This window comes from Carcharhinus amblyrhynchos, chromosome 1, assembly GCF_965287045.1.
Source record: "Carcharhinus amblyrhynchos chromosome 1, sCarAmb.v2.hapA, whole genome shotgun sequence".
Lineage (NCBI taxonomy): Eukaryota > Metazoa > Chordata > Chondrichthyes > Carcharhiniformes > Carcharhinidae > Carcharhinus > Carcharhinus amblyrhynchos.
The window spans coordinates 101,813,889-101,837,315 of record NC_137324.1 but is presented as its reverse complement, the minus strand read 5'-3'; the positions used below and the strand labels follow the sequence as shown (position 1 = coordinate 101,837,315).

The window sequence follows — 23,427 nt, the reverse complement described above, 5'->3', positions numbered from 1 at the left end:
ACGAAAGTACAAAGAAATTTTGAAGGAAAAAGATAGGTTGAGAAAAATGCAAGAAGCAAAAATATGAATTGCATACAGACTTGGTACATAACCCAGAAAAGGAGGTTACAACAATTCTGAATTCCACTGTTGACAATTGAAAGAGGGACTCAATTGAAAGAGGAACTCAATCAGAAGTATAGCCAGGCACAGCAGCTAGCAGAGATGTACTCAAAGAACCTGCTGCTTTGAAAGACTCTTTAAATAATCTTGTTCCCTAGAAAAATATAAGGAAGCAACCTTGCCAAAAACATTCTAAGTGCTGAGTAAGCATAAAAACGGGAGAGAATAGTGCCAATCTTTTGGATACGCTCCCAGTTGCCACCCTGGCCAATGCTAATCCCCAACCCCCTCTACAGAGTATCCTCCTTTCCCCTCCACCAATGAAGCCCCCCTTGCCTCCCCCAGGGGGCCCGCCCCCTTGACACAGTGCAGTGGATACTGCCAGGGTGCCAGGCTAACAATGCTCAAGGGGCATTGTCCAGTCCTTCCCCTGACCACCAGGAAGGTGGGGGGGTGCTTCAATGGTCTTAGTTCCCACTGGTGAGACCATCACATCTGGTCCCTACTGGTGGGGACCATGGTGAGGTCCTTGAACTGGTAAGCAAGTAAGTACATAAGAACATAAGAAATAGAAGCAGGAGTAGGCCATCTAGCCCCTCGAGCCTGCCCCGCCATTCAATAAGATCATGGCTGATCCGTCGTGTCTCAGTTCCACATTCCCGCCCTCTCCCCATAACCCTTAATCCCCTTGCCTATCAAAAACCTATCAACCCGCATCTTAAAAATATTGAGCAAGGCAGCCTCCACCACTTCAACGGGCAGAGAATTCCAGAGATTCACCACCCTTTGAGTGAAGAAGTTCCTCCTCAACTCTGTTCTAAACTGCCCCCCCTTTATCTTGAGACTGTGCCCTCTAGTCCTACTGTCCTTTCTGAGCAGGAAGAGCCTATCCATCCCATTCATCATCTTATACGTCTCAATGAGATCTCCCCTCATTCTTCTAAACTCTAACGAGTACAAGCCTAGTTTATTCAGCCTCTCCTCATAGCTCAACCCCCTCAACTCCGGTATCAGCCTAGTAAACCTCCTCTGCACTCCCTCCAAGGCCAAAATATCCTTGCACAAGTGCAGTGACCAAAACTGCACACAGTACTCCAGCTGCAGCCTCACCAGTGCCCTGTACAGTTGCAGCAAGACCTCCCTACTTTTATATTCAATCCCCCTCGCTATGAAGGCCAGCATCCCATTCGCCTTCCTGACCACCTGCTGCACCTGCAAGCTGGGTTTTTGCGACTCATGCACAAGGACCCCGAGGTCCCTCTGCACCGTCGCCTGCTGCAGTTTTTTGCCATGTAAGTAATAGTCCTTCCTACCATTATTCCTACCAAAGTGGACAACTTCATACTTGCCAACATTAAATTCCATTTTCCAGTTCCTGGCCCATTCGCCCAGCCTATCTAGATCCTTCTGCAGACTTTCCACACCCTCCGCACAATTTGCTGTTCCACCAATCTTGGTGTCATCAGCAAATTTCGACACACACACTCGGTTCCCTCCTCCAGATCATCTATATAAATAGTAAATAGCTGAGGCCCCAGCACCGACCCCTGGGGCACTCCACTAGTCACCAACCGCCAATCTGAATAGCACCCGTTGACCCCCACTCTCTGCCTCCTATTTGACAGCCAATCCCCTATCCACGCTAACACCCTACCCCCAACTCCATGCCCCCTAACCTTCTGTAATAACCTCTTGTGAGGCACCTTATCAAACGCCTTTTGAAAATCAAGAAAAACCACATCCACCGGCTCTCCTCTATCCACCGCCCTAGACACATCCTCATAGAACTCCAATAAATTCATCAGACACGACTTCCCCTTAACGAAACCGTGCTGCGTCTGCTCTATCAAACAATTCTCCTCAAGATGCCTCGCTATTTTCTCCTTGATCCCGGATTCTAACATTTTACCTACAACAGACGTTAAACTAACCGGCCTATAATTCCCTGCCTTATGCCTGCCACCCTTCTTAAACAATGGCGTAACATTAGCCATTTTCCAATCTTCCGGCACTTCCCCGGAATCCAGCGACGTTTGGAAAATAATCACCAAGGCATCCACTATCACCTCCGCCATTTCTTTCAGAACCCTTGGATGCATTCCATCCAGTCCTGGGGACTTGTCCACAATCAGTCCCTCCAGTCTTTTGAGGACTGCCTCTCTAGTAACAATAATGTCATTCAGGCCCTCCACTCCTACCATCTTTCCATCGCTAACACCCGGCAAATTATTCACGTCCTCCTCCGTGAAGACCGAAACAAAAAAGTTATTCAAGGCCTCAGCCATTTCCCCATCCCCTACCACTAAGTCCCCCCCTCATCCTCTAAGGGTCCAATGTTCACCCTAGTCAGCCTCTTCCTTTTTATATATTTATAAAAACTCTTACTATCCTTTTTTATATTAAGCACTAGCCCAGCTTCATAGTTTATCCTACCCTTCTTTATCAACCTCTTTGTTATTCTTTGTTGACATTTAAATGTGAAGTACAAGAAAGCCTGGCGATAGCTTCCAGGAATCACCAATGATATTTAAAGGTCATAGATGTTGAAATTGGTTTGGGCAAGAAGCCAAATTTTGCCAGTGAAACAGTGCTAGTAACATTGTGTGAGGCAAAATACTGGGTGTGAACCCAATATTTTGCCTTTCGCCCGAGCTTACCAGCTTGCTATGCCAATCAACAGGCAGGTGAGCCCATAAGATTGTCCCGAGGAGTTAAAAGGATGTTGAATACTGCTTCAGAAAAAGCTGTGTTAGAACAATCAGTCGTGAAAAAACAAAGCTCTGAAGAGTGAGAAATCAAGAGCTGAAGAACAAAATAAACACCTGAATGAACAGCTGATTTTTTTTTCAAGGTCAAATACAAAAGGAATATACGATCCTTCAGCAGCATGAAGAAACAAAGACTGCTTTGAACTGCAAAAAGAAAGAACAACGAAAAAATGGACGATTCTACTGAATTACAAGTAAACTCAAGCTTTGCAAAGAAAAGGAAATGTTGTTGATGGTCCTTCATATGCTCCTTTTCACGCAGAGAGTGGTGGATGTCTGGAACACGCTGCCAGAGGAGGTGTTGGAAGCAGGCACATTAGCAACATTTAAGAGGCATATGGATAGGTACATGAATAGGAAGGGAATAGAGGGATACAGATCAGGTAAGGGCAGAAGGTTCACTAGGCTGATACCGGAGATGAGGGGGTTAGCTTATGAGGAGGGATTGAATAGACTGGGTCTGTACTAGTTGGAGTTTATAAGATCCCCCCTCAGCCTTCTAGAGACATATAAGATAATGAAGGGGATGGATAGGGTAGAGGTAGAGAGATTCTTCCCGCTTAGAAACGATACCAGAACTAGAGGCACAGCCTCAAAATAAGCGGGGGGGGGTGCCGTTTAGATCGGAGTTGAGGAGGAACTTCTTCACTCAAAGGGTGGTGAGTCTCTGGAATTCTCTGCCCAATGAAGTGGTGGAGGCTGCCTCGCTGAATATATTTAAGTCACGGGTAGATAGGATTCTGATAGACAAGGGAATTAAGGGTTATGGGGAGAAAGCAGGAAAGTGGAACTGATCCACTTCAGATCAGCCATGATCTTATTGAACGGTGGGGCAGGCTCGAAGGGCTAGATGGCCTACTCCTGCTCCTATTTCTTATGTTCTTAAAGACTTTTTCTTTAGTTTTGCACAGACTTGCGGGGCCGAAGGGCCTGTGTTGTACTTCTCTCTGTTCTTTATTCTTTACAAGGATCCGTCTGCTCAAAGTTTATTCCTCTGGAGATTTACATAGAGCAACAAGAATTTAATGTCACTCTGAATGAATTGATGAACCAGCTGACAGAGAAGATTCAGCAATGTTCTATACTCAAGGAGGAAAATACAGGCAGACATCCAGACATTAAAAGAGGGAATATAGCGATAGTAAATTCCTGTTGAAAAGTTTAAGCCAATAAAAACAACACTAAACAACAGGGTCTTGGAACTGCAGGAAGGAAAGAAGATAAAGCATTGTTACGCACAGGAGCAACAATAAATAGAAAACTTACAGCTCCAATTAAAATCAGAAAAAGACTTCACCATCACTTTTACAGCACATCCACATGAACACAGAGGTTCTCAAAATAGAGCATGAAGAATCTCAGAAACAATTAGCACATGAGCAGTGATAGAATGTGATCTTGAAGGATAGCACAATTTGACTTTGCCAAAGTGTTCAGTGCCAAGAACCAACATTCCATGTACGAAAGAAGAGTTTGTTAAGGAAAAAAAAACTGATAAGAACCGAAGTGTCACTCACAGGAAGCAGAATATTTGGAAGAAGACTTGAAATGCCTAAATGATAATCTTATAGAAGCAAATTCAATGAAGCTAGATCTTCAATTAGAACTTGATGAACTTCAAGTATCAGAAGTCTTTATTGAATATCAAGAAAAATGTCTGCAACAAGAGGGAGTGCTGATGAATCAGAACTGTTGGTTGAATGCAGAATTAATTACCAAAATTGATTAAATTCTTGAACTTCGATTCAATTTAAAGAATCTGAAGCATGAGATGCATTGTATGGAAGAGCAAATCCAGAGCTGGGAAAATTGATAAGGAAAATTCTAAGAAACCAACTGAGGATTTAATGAGTGAATTGAGAAAATCTAAGAAGCAGTCAGTGACCATGGAATGGAACTGGATGCCGAGGTGAAGCTGTGAAATCTGTATGGGGAGGGGAGCGGAAATCAGGATATTGAGTTTGATGATCAGCCATGATCAAAATGAATGGCAGAGCAGACTCAAAGGGCCAAATGGCTTCGCCCTGCTTCTAGTTTCTATGTTCTATAGTTAACTCTGAAGCAAAGGCAACTGCACTCACCAGAGTAATTGCAGTGCTGAAAAGATGCACAAGTTTGGAAAATAAGAATAAACAAATATTTGGGTGAAATTGTGAAACAAGTGTGAATAAATGCTTCATTTTTGAAATATTAGTTTCCAGCAAGATTGTGGCAGATCCCATATGGAAAAAGAGAGTCCTAGCTATGAATCAATCGAATTAACATCCTTTGGAAGGCATGGTACAAACCCAGAGAGACCAAGCAAAGCTGACAGGTTGTTGAAGAGGAGAAATTGAACTCTAGGGAGGACGAAAAATTAATAGATGGAGACAATCAAGTTCCTGAAACATAGAATACCACAGTCTCAACTCCGAAACAAGAAAAACTTGCCTAAAGAAACTGGGACTAAGATTCCTCGAAATGTGATCAGAATGGGAAAGGAAGAATTGCCAAGCCTCCAGACTATCTGACGTTATAAAGCCTGAGACATGCTAGTACGGGGAGGAGAAGGGTATCACATTAGGAAAGATTATACTGTGAATATATTCAGGTGAAGGCTTTGGAGGGTTGGGAAGGTGTGGTACAAGAACTTTTGTCCCAGCAAGGGTTAATGTGGGACTAGAGAACAGAGCCACCTATAATTGGGCATAGAGAGACAAAAGAAAGGAGACAAAGTACAGTAGGAATTCAGCATGGAGATAGTACATGGTTAAGGCTGTTCTCTGGAGACATATATAGCATGTTACCAATAAACATCTCATGTTTAATCATAGAAGCTTCCAGACCTCTTAAGACAGTGAACAAACCCTTACAGCAGAATCAACTTCAATGGACTGAAAACTGTCTCCCCACCTGGCCCTGTTTCACAACTTTCAAATGGCCAAGGTTCCAAAGGAGCACAAATAAAATGCCTCCAAGGCACTCGGAAGTACTCCTTGAAGTGTATTGGCTTAATGACTGGGAGGAGCTTTCTACCAGTTGTTCACCTTCAAGTTTATTTATGTGTCACAAATAGGCTTACATTGATACTGCATGGAGTTATTGTGAAAATCCCCTGGTTGCCACACTCTGGCACCTCTTCGGGTACACTGCAGGAGAATTTAGCATGGTCAATGCACCTAATCAGCATGTCTTTCAGACTGTGGGAGGAAACCAGGGCACCCAGAGGAACTTCACGCAGACATGGGAAGAAAATGCAGACTGCACAGACAATGACCCAAACTGGGAATCGAACCCAGATCCCTAGTGCTGTGAGGCAGCAGTGCTAACCGCTGTGCTACCATGTCACGCATGTCCATCAGGGTGCATTATGTTTTGAGATATGTTGCATCTTCCAGATATTTTGAGCCAGAATGAAGAAGAAAAAGGAGTGGCAAAAAGAAGGAAGCTAATTGCATTCCTGAATTTGCTACCTTATGGGATAGCCTGGTCATGTGCCTAAAAGTATGTGTTCAGTCACATGAAGACACATAACAGAAACCCATGACCCTGACTTGACATCATCCTCAAACCACAGGACAGCTGACAATGATGATTATTGTCTGTAGTTCATAAATATTAAAGCGGTAAAATAAATATCAAGTAGAATGATCTTATGCTGTTTCTTCAGTTGGCACTGTTCTTCAGTGGAACAATATTACTTGTTGTTGTTGCATGCATAGGATACTAACCACCACTGCTACCACCCCTTGATAATTGAAGCCAATAATCATAGAAGTCATAGAAATCATAGAAACCCTACAGTGCAGAAAGAGGCCATTCGGCCCATTGAGTTTGCTCTGACCACAATCCCACTCAGGCCCTACCCCCATATCCCTACACATTTACCTGCTAATCCCTCTAACCTATGCATCTCAGGACACTAACAGGCAATTTTAGCATGGCCAATCAACCTAACCCACACATCTTTGGACTGCGGGGGGAAAACGGAGCACCCGGAGGAAACCCATGCAGACACGAGGAGAATGTGCAAACTCCAGACAGACATAACTTTGATAGATTGTAGCTCTGGATATCAGACAGACCACAACTCCAGAATTTCCATTCCCTGTCATTGAAATTAGCAGACCATCATTGTCACAAAGCTGCTCTTCCTCAATAATACCTTTCCTTTCAGACATTGTGGAGCTTTAAATTCAGGAAACAAGACCAATTACGCGAATCCTAAGTGTATTGGGAGAGAGAGTGTGCTCTACACACACACACACACACACACACACACACACACACACACACACACTCCCCATCCACTCACACACAGACAAATGCTGACAGACATTTTCTGTTTTTATTTCAAAATCCAATATCTGAGCATTTCACTTTCGTAGCAGAATAAAAGATTTGCATAACATTTTCCAGATATTTTAACAAATGAAAAATATTTTACCTTCATGGTGGGTGTGAAACTTCCAGAGTGAGGACTTCTGGTAAAAGATCTACTGATGTTACTTTCACTGTTTGCCATGGCCATTTGCTGAAATCTTCTTTCATCCTGACAATTTCGTACAATAATTACTTTTTTATAAAGCAATGAATTTACATATAAACCAACATAAGCTAGAAAAAAATTCAAATAAATATCATCATAAATTTTATTCTAGAGTTGAAAACTCTGAACCAAAACTTAGAACTCAGTTCAGGATTGCAATGAAGTTCTAAGTGATGAAGTAAAAAGCTTCCAAAACATGAAATAATTTTCAGTTTTGACACTTTAGAAAAATAGGCCGGAATCTTACCACCTTTCATGCTGGCCGAATTTTCCCATCCTGTCAAAGTGAACGGAGATTTGGCTGGCTGCCAAAGCCTCCAACTTTGCTGTAATGGGAGCAGTTAAGGATCAGGAGGCCATTTGGCCCCTCAAGTCTATTCTACCTTTCAATGAGGTGCCTGTTCAGTTAACTCCATACACCCACCTTTGCCTCATATCCTTCATACCTTTGATTAACACAGAATCATAGAAATTTACAGCACAGAAAGAAGGCATTTGCTCCATCATCTTGGTGCTAGCTAGAAGGAGATTTCCATCCTAATCCCATTTTCGAGCAGTGGTCCCTAACTTTGTTCCAGGGAAAACAAAAAATCCATCAATCATGGTTGCAAAATTAATAATTGACCCAACATCAACTGTGGAAGGAAGTTCCAAACTTACGGGGAATTTGAATGGGTAAGTGAGTAGAATTGGATGGGGGTAGGAGGTTTGGTGATGATTAGGGGGATCCGATGGTTAGGGGGCAGGTCAGGTGATTGGTTGGGATGGGGGGGTAGTTGGGGTTGGGAGGGCATTTAGAGAATGGGGAATAATGGGGGGTTGTCAAGTGGGCAGTTGAGGTCAAAAGGGCAGTTGGAGGGCTGGGGATAGTTTGGGTGTTAGGAGAGCTATTGAGGGGTTTAAGGTTTCAAAGGGCAGACAGTGGGGTGGGATGTCAGTCGGGTACTCAAGTGGATGGAGAACCAGTCATGGGGGGAAGGGCTGAGGTAGTGATTAGGCAAGAAGTAGGGGGTCAGAGGGGGTATTCAGGGGAGGGTGTAGGAGCAGTCAGGGAGCTCCATGGGGTGAGGGGGGGAGGGTGTTGAAAGAATAGTGCTATAGTTACTCAGGGGTTAGAAGTGGTGATAATTCTAACTTTTCCTTGGTAACTGCTCTTTAAGACAGTCAAAGCAGAGTCTTGGATGGTTCTCAGTGCAGGGTAATCGCCGATCAGAAGTTTGACCTGTGTAATTGCAATGCTAGCCATATGTGAAGAGCTCTGGAGAGGGATCCCAGCACATTGTTATGTACCTTCTGTGTGTGTGATGCTCTGGAAATGGACATTATGGGTCATCGTTTTCTAAAAGTCTCATATTACCATACAGCTAATGTCATGAAGGGCATTTCAATTTGTTCAGTCAGTAAAATTGCTGTATTAAAGAACAGGGAAAGACCATTTAGTCCCTCGAGACAGTTCCACCATTCAAAGGAATCACGGCTGATCTGCAACCTAACTCCATAAACCTGTCTTTTCCCCATATCCCATAATAACATTAGCCTATCAATCTTAGTTTTAAAATGTACAGTGGATTGTAATTCTTAATTCCATTCATAAAAAACCTGACTCTAGTTAGTTGATTATGCCCCCTTGTCCCAGATTCTCCAACCGCTGGAAATAATTGCTCTCTCTCATGCAACTGGAGTACTTCAGCAATGCTTTTGTTGCACAGCATCCATTTGAAGCAATGTTGAAAATCCAATTTCAAAAATCCTTGCCCTCACAATCTTAGGCATCCATGTCCTTCTGCTAACTGTTTACTATGTAGTCCCTCTGCCTGTGTCGTTCTCTTCCATGGCTAAGTATAGGCAGTGCTATGTGAGCAATAGCAGCTTTTTACTGACTGACTGCATCCGAAACTCATGCATGTTCACCAAGTCACCCCCTCCCTTCTTTCTATGGACGCCTCACCCTGATGTGTCTGAATATTCAAATAAGAACAAAGAACATTAAAAATTATAGCATAGGAACAGGCCATTCAGCCCTCCAAGCTAAAATCCCTTACTCTTCCAGCAACCATATCTCTCGATTCCCATCCTATTCATGTACTTGACAAGACGCCCCTTAAAAGTCATTCTCGTATCCGCTTCCACTACCTCCCCTGGCACCCACCCCAAGTTCCAGGCACCCACCACCCTCTGTGTAAAAAAATTTGCCTCGTGCATCTCCTTCAAACCTTGCCCCTCGCATCTTAAACCTATGTCCCCTAGTAATTGACTCTTCCACCCTGGGAAGGTAGGAGTGTAAGCTAAGTGGGTAGGATGGGTGGCGGTCTATCCACTCTGTCCATGTCCCTCATAATCTTGTAGACTTCAACAGTGAGAACAAACCCAGTGTCTCCAACCTCGCCTCATAACTAACGCCCTCCATACCAGGCAACATCCTCATAAATATTTTCTGTATCCTCTCCAAAGGGAGATAACGCTGCAGCACAGAATGGGAAATTTAATGTTTTACAATTCTGGCATGGGACCAGTAATCACAACATTGGTGGGGGATGCACTTTCAGCCCCTATTTATTACATAGGGTTTGCAGTGATGGTTATCATCAGAGGAATGAAACTGATGGTCCAGTAAATGTAGAGTTACAACAAGGAAATGGATCGATGCATCATTGTGGCAGATTCTAGAGCGACGGAGGAGTCTGCTTAAGGCTGATGTTCCTTTTCCCGTTTGAAATCTCTAACACTGTATGCTCTGGAAGATTCCAAATAGCAATTCAAAAGGATCGATCTCAACTATGTACGATAGTGTGAAACTGGTGGTGTGTTGGCAGCTCCTTTTGCATCACTAATGATTTTTATTTCCATTAACTTCAAGTGAGAGATTTTCAAAAACACATTGAACAAATTTTTAGCACCTTTTGAAATTTCTAAAGTTGAAATCTTTTAAAGACATTTCAATGTGTTAAGGGCAATTATTTGAAATGGGAGTGCTTTGGTAAATGGGCAATTTTATAAATGAATTTACAGATCTCAGCACAATGATGGTCACTGAACTAATGCAGTCAGACTACTGCATTGTGCTGCAGTGCTCATGGTTGTCATTTATGCTATTTGCTAAATTGTGCCAAAGTTTCGAGGTCACTCATAACGCAAGACATTCTTTGAAATCATATCTTCAATTTATTGGAAAACTCAAATTGTGTTCTGTGCCCAATATTTTCTCATTTCCCTCTCCATGGTTGGATTTGTCTTCCAGGGTCAGGAATCCGATGTTGGAAGAACCTCTGAGTCCAGACCCCTCACTGTGTCGAAATTGGATCCCAGCACATTTTTCAGTCTCAGACGGATGAATGGTCAGAGACCGTGCTCACTGTCCAATTGAAGATGGTAGGCAGGCTCCTGATGAAGTGTGAGTTATCAATGTATGGAAAAGAGAGACAGAGTTTCAAGACGGCAGTCTCATCTGAATCCTTTTTAAAATACAAAAAGGCCACAGCTGCCAAGTCATCCTCATACCCATCATGATATGGAGGCTATAGTGGTGTCAGTGGTATACTGGGCGTCACCGCGCACTCCCCGCCATCCCCCCTTCTATCTGTCACTGGCGGGTGGGGGGTGGGTGGTTCATCTCCTTTCATTGGCTGTTTCTGTCCACTACATAGGGCCTGATTGCTAACTGGAAAGTTCCAATCCTCACAGGAGAGAGGCTGCAATAGTGTCTTCATTACCTTTACTGACTATCTGCCTGTGTGTTGTGTGAGTAGCCATTCTCTTCTTGACCTAGCCACTTAAAAAATATCTTAGCACCCTAGCTGCGGTAAACATTCTGGCCCTGCCACCTCTGGTCCTCCTCACTTGGGTTTTGAAACTAGAACAAAGAACAACCCAGCACGGGAAACAGGCCCTTTGGCCCAACGAGCCCGTGCCGCCATCCCAACAAAGCATTTTCCTACACATACCTAGACCCGTGTGTGTGCGTATGGTACCCCCATTGGAAACCAGATTCAAGGGAGAATAGTTTAGGGATAATTTGTTACACCAATCAGCCTAAGAGCACATCTTTGGGGTGTGGGAGGAAACCGGAGCACCCAGAGGAAACCCACGCAACCACAGGGAGAAACTCTGGCCTGATGACTCTTACCTTCTGTCTTTTGAAAGATCTGTTTCAAATTCCTCCTCCATCAGTAAGTGACTCTACCCCTCATTATTCTCTTGCACTTATTTTTCATGTACTTTCCCAATCTTCAGGCTGTTGACATCTTTCTTGTCTCCTGTCAGACTTGAAATTCTGCGTTGGATGTTATTTGGGTCATCGTAACATTGACCACATCATTCCAGATCAGCCCATCTGCCGGTGAAATCTTCTTCCATTGCCTCCAGACTATTCCAGTGCTTCCCCAGTTGAATCTCGGTTCATCCAAACATCTGCCACCTGCTTCACATCTCACCAACCAACAACACCCTTCTTCAGTGATCTACATGAAGTCCTAATCCTGTAAGGTTTTAAACTTGATATTCTCATTCTTATATTTAAATTCCTTAATGGCCTCAATTTTCTGATATTTGGAACTCTCTTCAGTGTTACTTCTGGAAATTCTGTACATCTCTGACTCTACCCTCTTTGTGCATCTGCTCTCCCTAATCACCACCAATAGCGACCATGCCCCAGATACCTCTGTTCGACGTTCTAAAATTCTCTCCTTAACTTACTCAGTCTCTCCACATCCTCCTTCAAACCCATCTGGGTGACTTGTAATCTATCCTCCTTTAGTTTGGTGTCCATTTTTACTGTCTTCCATGAAGCACCATGGCATATTTGTCTATGTTAATAGTATAATACAATTTCAAGTTAACAGCCATGTCTTAAGTTTTAAATATCTCTCCGATTGTTTTTATGGCTTTGATACTGCTCGTGTAATCTCTCTGATGTACATCGTGCTTCTGATGCACTTGCATTCTTCTAAACCTCTGACGGTCTTAATACTTCCAAATGTGCTTCATGCTATTTTTGCTAGCCAGGTTCACTTTCTTCTGGATGTTCCCCTCTCCTAATTCAACTTCTTCTTTTAGCAAACAGATGAAAGCAACTGAAGCAAAAGTCTAGAATACCAAACCAACCTTGCATTCATTATTCGTCCTTCATCAGTTGTCTTACACAGTATGATACTTCGATGAAGCTAATCAGTTAGGGGTCCAAATTTTGATACAGCATGCAATCATCTATTCTAAATTATCAACAGATCAATCTATGTCTAGCTCAGTGACAAGACGGATTGTATAGTATTGAGATTGGAGCCAAGAGATATGGGAAGGGATTTTCTGGCCTCCTCGTGTTCCTCATGGTGGGAGGCACAACACCATTCACCACTAGTGGGATCCTCTGCTCCAACCATTGTCAATGGGATTTCCCACCAACTGCACCCCATGCTGCTGGGAACCATCAGTGGGACCAAAAGAGCCGCTGGCATGAACATCCAGAAAATTCCGACCATTGTTTTTTCCAATGCAGAGGAATTGGAATTTAGAATTGGCGGGATTTTCTGGCCCTTCCCATTAGTGTGATCTTCTGGTCCCGCCAAAGGTGACTCTTTCGGGGCAGGTTCTTCAGTGGAGGAGTTGGGCAAACCATACAAATTGCCACAGACCTTGGCGGGACCAGAAGATCCTGCTGGCAACCCGTGGTGATCTACCTTTGCCGCTGGATCCCGCCCATACCTTTCCGGCCCTCCATCCTTACTCACTGCCACAATAAATCTTGATGAGGATAGGGGGAAAGATTTCTTCAGCCTGCTTCTACATCGGTAAATCTGGTAATATTCTTCTGCTGAGCTTAGCAGCAGCCTTGGAAGCTGCACTTTGGAAGGACAAACCAAAGTAGAACATAGGTAGAACAAGGTAAATGGTAGGACACTGAAGAGTGCAGTAGAACAGAGGGATCTGGGAATACAGATACATAATTCCCTAAAAGTGGCATCACAGGTAGATAGGGTCGTAAAGAGTGTTTTTGGAACATTGGCCTTTATAAATCAAAGTATTGAATATAAGAGTTGGAATGTTATGGTGAGGTTGTATAAGACATTGGTGAGGCTGAATTTAGAATATTGTGCGCAGTTTTGGTCACCTGATTACAGGAAGGATATTAATAAAGTTGAAAGAGTGCAGAGTAGGTTTACAAGGATGTTGCCGGGACTTGAGAAACTGAGTTACAGAGAAAGGTTGAATAGGTTAGGACTTTATTCCCTGGAGCCTAGAAGAATGAGAGGAGATTTGATAGAGATATATAAAATTATGATGGTTATAGAGTGAATGCAAGCAAGCTTTTTCCACTGAGGCCAGGGGAGAAAAAAAACTAGAGGACATGGGTTAAGGATGAAGGGGGAAAAGTTTAAACGGTATATTGCAGGGGGCTTCTTCACACAAAGTGGTGGGAGTGTAGAATGAGCTGCCAGATGAAGTGGTGTATGCGGGCCCACTTTTAATATTTAAGAAAAACTTGGACAGGTACATGGGTGAGAGGGGTGTGGAAGGACATGGTCCAGGTACAGGTCAGTGGGACTAGGCAGAAAAATGGTTCAGCACAGCCAAGAAGGGCCAAAAGGCCTGTTTCTATGCTGTAATGTTCTTTGGTTCTATGGTTCTATCCTTCTTTTGAGGAGCTAAGAGGATGCCTATGTATTTTATTTATATGGGCTCCAAGGAGCCAATCAATAAGGTTCAACTTTTAACAAAAGTGCAAGCAACGGAATTTGACACTACCTATTTGCATAGGCAAGTAGGAGCGTATAATGTACATGTACTACAATTGGCAGAACGTGTACTGTGGTGGCCGCTGGTGTTCTATGCATGCTCAGCTTCTCACTATATTTGTAAACATCTTAGGTAATGACATTGAGAGTTTTATATCCAACTTGATTGATGATACTACGTTAAGTGGCACAATACAGTTAGAGCAGAAAGTTGAAAAGGGACGTATGCAGATTGAGTGAGCGGGCAAAACAATGGCAGGTAAGAATTCAATGTGGGAAGCGTGAGGTCATTTACTTTTGGTCTAAGAAATCTAGATTGTGTATTTGCTAAATCGTGGGAAGCAAAGAATGGTGAAGGAATATAGAAATTAAGGAGTCCAAGTATAGAAATCACAAAAGTTAATGAACATGTACAAAATAGGAATTAAAAGGCTGATGGAATGCTGGCCTTCCTCATGGGGTAGAAGTTATGTTACAGCTATGCAGAGCTCTGGTTAGACCTCATTTACAGTTCTGTGCTTAATTTTCAGGAAGCATATATTCGCCTTTGCTGGGTGCAGTGCAGATTCACCAGAATTATATGAAGGATAAAAGGATCAAGTTATGAAAACAGCTGCATAGCTTTGGCTTCTTTTGATGGGTTTTTGATAGGAGAGGGGATTAAGGGTTATGGGGAGAGGGCGGGAAAGTGGAACTGAGCAGCGACAGATCAGCCATGATCTTATTGAATGGCGGGGCAGGCTCGAAGGGCTGGATGGCCTACTCCTGCTCCTATTTCTTATGTTCTTATGTTCTTTACACAAAGGAAATTTAGAACACTCTTGCCCAAAAAGTTCAAGGTAGATTGAAAATGCCTAAACTGAGATTGACATATCTTAGACAAGACAATTGAGGGCTTTAGTACCAAAGCGGGTAGATGGAGCAAAGATACATGTCAGAAATGATGTAATTAAATGGTAAAACAGGATCAAAGAACAAAGAGAAAAGTACAACACAGGAACAGCCCTTCAGCTCTCCAAACCTGTGCCAATCATGATGCCCTAACTAATCTTAAAAAAAACCTTCTGTCCTTAATCAGTATTTCTCTATTCCCTCCCTATTCATGTACCCATGCAGATGTCTCTTAAATGTTGCTATTGTGTCTGCTTCCACCATGTTCCAGGCATCCACCATTCTCTGCATGAAAGACTTCTTTCAAACATCTGCCTTAAACTCTCCCTGACTCACCATGAACCTGTGCCCCTTGTAATTGACACTTCCACCCTTGGAAAAAGCCTGTGACTATCCACCCTCTCTATGCCTCTCATAGTTTTATAGACCTCTGTCAAGTCTCCCCTCAACCTCTTTCCAGTGAAAACAATCCTAGTTTATTCAATCTCTCCTCATAGCCAACACTCTCGAGACCAGTAACATCCTGGTGAGTCCTCTTTGCATTCTCTCTGAAGCTTCCACATCCTTTTGGTAGTGTGGTGAGCAGAACTGTACGCAATACTTCAAATGCAGCCTAACCATGATTTTATATAGCTGCAACGTGGGCTGTGATTCTCCCATTGCCGGCCTTGAATGGGGATTTGCGCTTTGCCGGGAACGCATGCGCATCTCCCAGAGCCAGCGAACAGTTGCCTATCAGACCATGCTGGGAACTGGCGGGAAGGTAGGTAAGTAATTTAAATCTTTTTTGAATGCATTTTAAATACGTTTATTAATTCATTATTGGGAACTTTCAGGTCCTGGAGACTAGCAGGAGACCCTGCCAGGATGAAGGAGGGGCAATTGGGGTCGGGCAGTGGTTGGGGGGGGGTGGTGCTCCCTGGGCATGGGCACCCTGACAGTGCCAGCCTGTGTGCCCTGGCACTGCCCAAGGGGCAAAGTACTCATGTCCAGGGGGCACCATGGCACTGCCCACTAGGCATTGGGCAGTGCCAAGAGGGCAGGTTCTATGGGTGATCAGTGGGGGTAGGGGGGGGTCCCACTGCCACTCTGCAGACAGGATTGCTGTGGGATGGAGAGAGGGCAGCGATTGGGATGGGGGTGGGTGGTCTGCCGGGGGGGGTGGGTTGTGGGGGGTGATGCGGAATCGCCATTTCTGGTGGGGGCGGGGGGGGGGGTTGGGCTGTACATCAGGACATGCCAAGCTGGGGGGGAGGGTGGGGGGGCGGGGAGGTGGTGGGGTCAGGGCTGGCCCAGGAATTGTGGGGGCTGTGATTGGGCCATGGGAGGGAGTCTGGAGGGGCAATACTGCAATTGAGCTGGCCAGCAAATGGGGTGACTGACAGATCAGGACCACTGTGCATGCACAGAGTTCCAAAGCTGTCAGATTCTGGCGCAAATTGGCCCCATCCCCCTGGGCTATTAATAAGATTCACGACTGGGACCTCTGTAATGCACAGAGTGCGGAGGTTCAGGTGAGATGCTGAACTGACAAAACAGTTGGGATTTAGAACCCTTTTCCTGCCAGTTCGGCGCTTTTGGGAAAATCGTCCCCATGACTTCCCAACTCTTGTACTCAATGTCCCGGCTGATGAAGGCAAGCATGCCATTTTTTTAAAATCACTTTAGTCACCTATGTTGCCATTTTTAGTCAATGTGGACCTGCACTCCTAGATCCCTCTGTATGTTAATGTTCCAAAGGGTTCTGCCATTTACAGTATAATTCACACTAAATTTGATCCTCCAAAATGCATCATCACGCATTTGTTCACATTAAATTCCACCTGCCCAAGTCTCCAATCTATTTATACCCTGTTATATCCTCTGACAATATTCGGCACTATCAACAACTTCACTAATCTTTGTGTTACCTGCAAACATACCAATCAGACCCACATTTTCTCCAGATCATTCATATATACTTCAAACAACAGGGGTTCCAGCACTGATCCCTGTGGAACACCATTGGCTACCAATCTCCATTCTGAAAAACACCCTTCCACCCTACTCTGTCTTCTAATAACCAAGCTAGTTTCTGTATCCATCTAGCCAGCACAGCCTGAATCCCATGTGATTTTAGTTTCTGTACCAGTCTGCCATGTGGGACCTTGCCAAATGCCTTAGTAATGCCCATATAAACTACATCCACAAACCTTTCCTCAATTATCTTTGTCACCCTTTCAAAAAACTCAGTCAAGTTGGTGAGACATGACCTTCCCCATACAGACCATGCTGCCTGTCACTAACTAGTCCATTTTCTTCCAAATAAGCATGTATCATTTCCCTCAGTGTCTCTTCCAAAACCTTCCACATCACTGACGCCAGGCTCACCAGAGTATAATTTCTGATTATCCCTGCTTCCTTTCTTAACCAAGGGAACAACACTGGCTATTCTCTAGTCCTCTGGAATCTTGCCTGTGGTCAAAGCCGATGTGCAGATATCTGTTAAGGCCACAGCTGCTTCTTTCTTTGCCTCCCGCAGTAACCTGGGGTAGATCCCATCTGGCCCTGGGACTTGTCAACCTTGCAATACTCAACACTTCCTCCTTCAATATATTGACATTTTCTAGAATGTTCACACATCTTTCCCTGACCTCAACATCTGTCATGTCCTTCTCCTTGGTGAATACCAAAACAAAATATTCATTGAAGATCTCACCCACTTCCTGTGGCTCCACACATAACTTCCCTCCATTGTCCTTGTTTGGGCTTACTCTTTCTCTTGCTACCCTCTTGCTCCTAATGTTTGCATGAAAAGCCTTGGGATTCTCCTTGATCCCTGTTTGCTAAAGACATTTCATGGCCCTTTTAAGCCCTCTTAATTTCATGTTTAAGTTCCTTCCTACTTTCACTATTCTCAAGGGCTTTGTGGTTTTTAGATACCGAGACCTTTTGTATGCTTCCTTTTTCCTTTTGACTAAGTTTACAATTTCCCTGGTCATCCATGGTTCCCGAATCCTGCTGTTTCTATCCTTCATTTTTGTGGGGACGTGCCTGTCCTGCACTTCAATCAACTGGCCTTTAAAAGTCTCCCACATGCCAAATGTGGGATTTGCCCTCAAATAGCTGCTCCCAATCTACATTCCCCAGTCCCTGTCTCTTAGATGTAATTGGCCCCCACCCAATTAAGCACCCTCACCTGAGGGCCACTCTTGTCCTTATCCATGAATATCTGAATTCTTATGGAATTACATTCGCTAAGCCTAAAATGCTCCTCCAATGAAACATCAATCACCTGCCCGCTCATTCCCCAATACCAAGTCTATTACAGCCCCTCCCTGGTTGGATTGTCAAAAAGCCCCTGGAGTCCCAGTCAATATGTCACCCACCACAACTACCCTGCTTTTTTCACACCTTTTCAGTATCTGACTCACAAATGCTCCTCTGTCTCCAGTGGGATGCTGGGAGGTCTCTAGTACACTCCCAACATTGTGATTTCACCCTTCCTATTCCTGAGCTCCACTCATAGTGCCTCAAGATCCCTCCATTGTGACCTCCCTCAATACAGCTTTGATGTCCTCCCTAATCAACAAAGCTAACTACCACTACTCCCACCCCACTTTTGTTGTCCCCTTCTGTCCTGTCTAAAACAATAATATCCCAGAGTGCTTAGCTAAAAGTCCAGTCCCTCCTTTAGCCACGCCTCCATAACAGTAATAACATTTTAATTTCATGCAGTAATCCAGGCTCTCAGTTCATCTGTCTTACCTATTATACTTCTTGCATTAAAGCAAACGCACTCCAGACTTCCAGTCCCACCAAGGCTCTGCCCGCTCTTACTCTGCACTATGTTTATTTCAGTCTCACTTTTTTTCCCAAAGTCCCTAAACTTACTAGCCTGCTATTCTGGTTCCCACTCCCCTGCCACATTAGTTTAAACCCTCCCAAACAAATCTCCCACCCAGGATATGGTGCCCCTCCAGTTCAGGTGCAACCCGTCCTTCTTGTACAGGTCCCACCTTCCCCAGAAGACTTCCAGTGATCCATATATCTAAAACCCTCCCTCCTACACCAGCTCTTTAGCCTTGTGTTCAACTTACTATTTCCTGTTCCAAGCCTTACTAGCGAGTAGCGTGGGGAGTAATCCAGCGATTACTAACTCTAGGCAGCCTGCTTTTTAGCTCCCTTCTACCTCACTGAATTGTCTGTTTACCCTCCTGTTTCAGGATGTCCTAACCCACACAGAGACATTCAAGACCCTGGCACCAGGGACGCAGCAAACCACCCTAGAGTCTTGCTCGCGGCCTCAGAAACGTCTGTCTGTTCAATGGGCTAAATCTTCTATTCCTATTAATGTGTGCCCTTCATGAATATGTGAAAAGAATACAATAACAGCTCCAGGCTGCAAATGAGCCCCAAACTGATAATGTCTAATAACAATCCTTTCCACTGAGTGACAAGACACTGGTATGATTTTCGAATCTTGACAGTTGATGGGCCTCCCTTGCTGTGTTCCTCCAGGCATGGATGCATGCCCCCAGTATGCTAATAATCCATCCTCAAGATTTGGATCTCTCACACCACCAGATTTCTGGTGGCAAAACAATGCTGCCAGAATGTCCATGCTGAGGTGATTTTTAACCAAGGTCAAAATACACCTTTTACCAAAGCATTTTAACATCTTGGCAAACACAAAACAGTAATATTTCAAATACTTTTACAAGAGACAAACAATAAAAATCTGTACGTGGCATTGCTAAACCAGAAAACAGTAACGGCATCACAAGCTGCAGTTAATGGCATTTACGGCAAAAAAACCCTGATGTTTTACAATGTGCTTGGAAGTATTAAGCATCTTACGAAGATGAGCTGTTGTACGGTTGAGACTCTTGTATGTACTCCACCACCTCGGAGGTAAAGTCCCACTTCTCTTTTTGCTTTATGGATTGAAACTTCACAATGACCAGTTTGCAAAATGACAGACTCTGGAAGCTCAACAAATGTATCCAACTCCCTTTTTATCCACTGTCACATTTGAGCAAGGAAGAAAACCAATTGTGTCAGAATGCAGTTAATTGCACAGCTTCAAACATTTGTCTTCGGCAGAAATAAATGTTCTGTTGAAGTGAATAGCATTTTTGTGATAAAGGTTTCCTACTGAAGCATGACAGCTGTCACTGTGGAAGATAATCATCCCCTTTCCCTGAACTGCATTTGAACCTTTATCTCCCCAGTAAAGGTTTGTCATGGAGAATAGCTGTGCAGGCAGCTCATCAGACACGACAGAGAAAATAATCTTTGATTCTGAAGTTTTGAACATCAGATTAATGTTGTTCTTTTTTGTGAAAAAATTCTTGACAGCTGGCCCTTGAATGTCCATTTTCCTATTTAACATTAATGAAGTGAAAAATTCAGGGTACTCGTTATTATAAAGCATGTATATGTTTGAAAGCAAATCTTGTTTTAATTCCTTAAAATGATGGAGATCATTACAGACGTAACATTTAATGCTAGACCTATAAATAAATGAAACACTTTAATTCAGACATTAATTAAATTGGTTGAATGAGAATGGATTATCTTTCAAAGGATGCCAAGTCTAGATTGGAATTTGTTGATCTCTATCTGAACATACTTACCAGAAGTCTTTTGATAACCTGGTCACGTTCAGATAGCTTATCTTGAAGTTTGTTAATGTGGTGTAAATCTTCTGGTTTAGATTCATGTTTCCTTGATTTTTCTTCCATCTCTTTCACTCTGCGAATAATTACAGGTTTGTCACAGACTGTTATGAGTCACTTATCAACACATTGTAATAATAATTTATATTGCAACTTGACAATATAATAATGCTCAAAAAGAGTTAACACTGTGACAAGAAATAATAGTGTGCTGCTTATTCCACCCCATAGTGGGTGAAAACATCTTGCTGTTGTGTCTCTTGTACACAACAAATAAGAAGAGGATGCCAAGTCTGAAAACAATGAGGTATTATTAATAGTACACATCAAAGTGGAACAAATTTCAGATGAAGATGTGAATCGAGACAAGGGAAATAAGTTGATTCCAATTGTGGTGCTATGCTGTTAATAAGATCTTGGCAATTTGTTTTGCATAGCTTCATCTATGTAATAGCGCAATTGAATTTCTGCAGTTGTCTCACTTGTTCACTATAAACTGGCCAGAAATCCCAGAAAATGGGGCTTGGGACTGGTTTTCATCCCAGTATGTTTTACAAGAGGGGGCTGGAGCTTGGTGGCGTCTTGCAAGCTGTCCCCAGTGTACCCTCTAATTCTATCTTTTACTCTCGGTCTGTGCTTTTAAAACTCATGACTGTAACACTACATTCTGCACTCTCTCCTTTCCTTCTCTATGTTTGGTATGCTTTGTATAGCGTGCCAGAAATAATACTTTTCGCTGTATGCTAAAACATGTGACAATAATAAATCAAATGAATTTTGGCAGGTGTTGCAACTACACTCTGGCCTCAGCAATTTCAAACTCTACTGTTTATTTGTGTGGCTTTTAACATTTAGAACAAATTCTGATTTTTTTTCCATTCTAAGTAGATTTGTACTTAAACAGGGAACGCAACACTCACTCAGTTTCCAAGGAAACTATCTTTGCTTGGAGACGGGTTTGGGAGCTGCTGAAATCCGACACAATGCCTTGGATTTCTTTCAGGTGACCTTGTTTCAAGAAGTTGATTTCTTTGTCGTGTTCGGCCTTCAGCTCTTTCTCCAGAGACCTTTGAAATTGATTAAGTGGAAATAAGACAATATTGTGGCAATTCTATGCAAGAAAAACACAATGGCATAAACCTATAGAAGTTATCCACCAGTCATACAATACTATTGATTGGAAAAGATAGGGTTCATACATTTAGAAATGTGTGTTTTTTTTACAGATAAGTGCCGATTTCTGATGAATAATGTCTCTGGCCCTGACAATTTATTTTCCACATGTGGAGTCCCACTTGTTCAGAAGAAAATAAATGTTGCAGCTTAAAAAATAAATTAGAGAGAGCAGTCCTCTTTTAAGTTCAAAGTTTAACTAAAGTTAAGCCAAATTCTCTCCTAAAACCATCCGTATATTCAATCTTTATTTAACTTACTGCACAATTATTTAAGTATAATTTATATTTTTTGTTTAGTCTTTGTATTTAAGTGAGGAATCTTAAATCTGATGATTGAAGAGCCCTTCTACTACTTATTCCCCTCATAGATGCTCCAGGTCCACTGTAAAGGGATGCAGGATCACTGAAATCTCTCTGACAAACCAACAGCGTGTTTCTGGGCAACTCTACATGAGGTGAACAGTGAAAGCTGTTCCCTCAATGCTGGGAGGAACTCAGACATGAAGTGTAGAAGTGTAAATTTTAGCTAATATTTTTAAAGGTTGAACGCAAACAAGATATGAAAATGATTGTTGAAAATCATGTGACCATTGATATTTGAACTACAATCAGTTTCCGGTGTCAGGCAAATGCCTAATTAAATATAGATAGCCATCATGGGAATTCACATGTCTTTATGTTTAAGGATGGACTAACACCAAAGTGCTGTAGAATTTTCAGACTATCAGACACTGTTTCATACTGAACAAAAGGGAAAGTCAAAATTCAATTGATAATAGATGGAAGCAAATGGCTCCCATCATGATCATTATATCATGATGGCTTTTCCCACCCAAGCCAGACTAGGTGCAACTCAAATGTCAACACAGGATGTGAAATCAACACCATCCCTTATTTAGAAAAGGGCTTGAAGTTTTGAAAAAAAAACACATATGGGCAGTCATGTTTTAAAATTCAGCTAAAAGCTGTTTGCAGTTAGTTGTCAGTCATCATTTGTTCAGAAAACCAGACCACAATCTAGCTACAAGTTATCAAACAGCCCAGGTAATTAATAGTAATATCGTGAAAGCAATAGATCCAAACTGAGAAAATTCCCCAAACCTCCCCAGGCTTAAAAATCTGAGAACTAGTCTCTTAGCTATTCAAATATAGGAAACTCACAAACTGCTTCATACTTTCACTTTACAAAATCCTCCCTTCAACTTCAAAGCATCCAAACATACAAGAAACTTTAGGCCTACCATGTGGGAGATCACAGGTTATAAAGTAGAGACCAAAACATCTGTAATAGTACATTACCTTTATCTGTATGTAATTTTTGTATGTATGAGGGGCCTGTGGTTGACCTTGCATTTAATTTTGGGTAGGTGTGAGAATAAATAACTGCCGTCACTTTTAAACTCAGAAAAGCTTGCTGCTGAATTATTTACTTGTAATATGCACTGTAAGAAAACATACATCTCTTTCCATAAACAAACATATTGTTCATGGGAAATATAAGACAGCACATACATTCTGTCAGTGATACATATCATCAATTGTATTGCACCTTCATAGAAGCGGAAAGCATGAGTT

The 23,427-nt window shown here is 42.8% G+C and overlaps 1 protein-coding gene across 1 annotated transcript in view; it reads right to left on the bottom strand.

Moving 5' to 3' along the window:
• Nucleotides 1-23,427, bottom strand: part of LOC145349929 (protein FAM184B-like) — a 215,271-nt gene that overhangs the window by 12,531 nt on the left and 179,313 nt on the right. The window contains exons 12-14 of the mRNA XM_080198605.1: nucleotides 21,598-21,744; nucleotides 20,636-20,753; nucleotides 7,297-7,401 (exon numbers count right to left, since the gene is read on the bottom strand). Coding sequence (XP_080054731.1) covers nucleotides 7,297-7,401; nucleotides 20,636-20,753; nucleotides 21,598-21,744 — 370 coding nt within the window. The remainder of the gene's footprint in view (nucleotides 1-7,296; nucleotides 7,402-20,635; nucleotides 20,754-21,597; nucleotides 21,745-23,427) is intronic.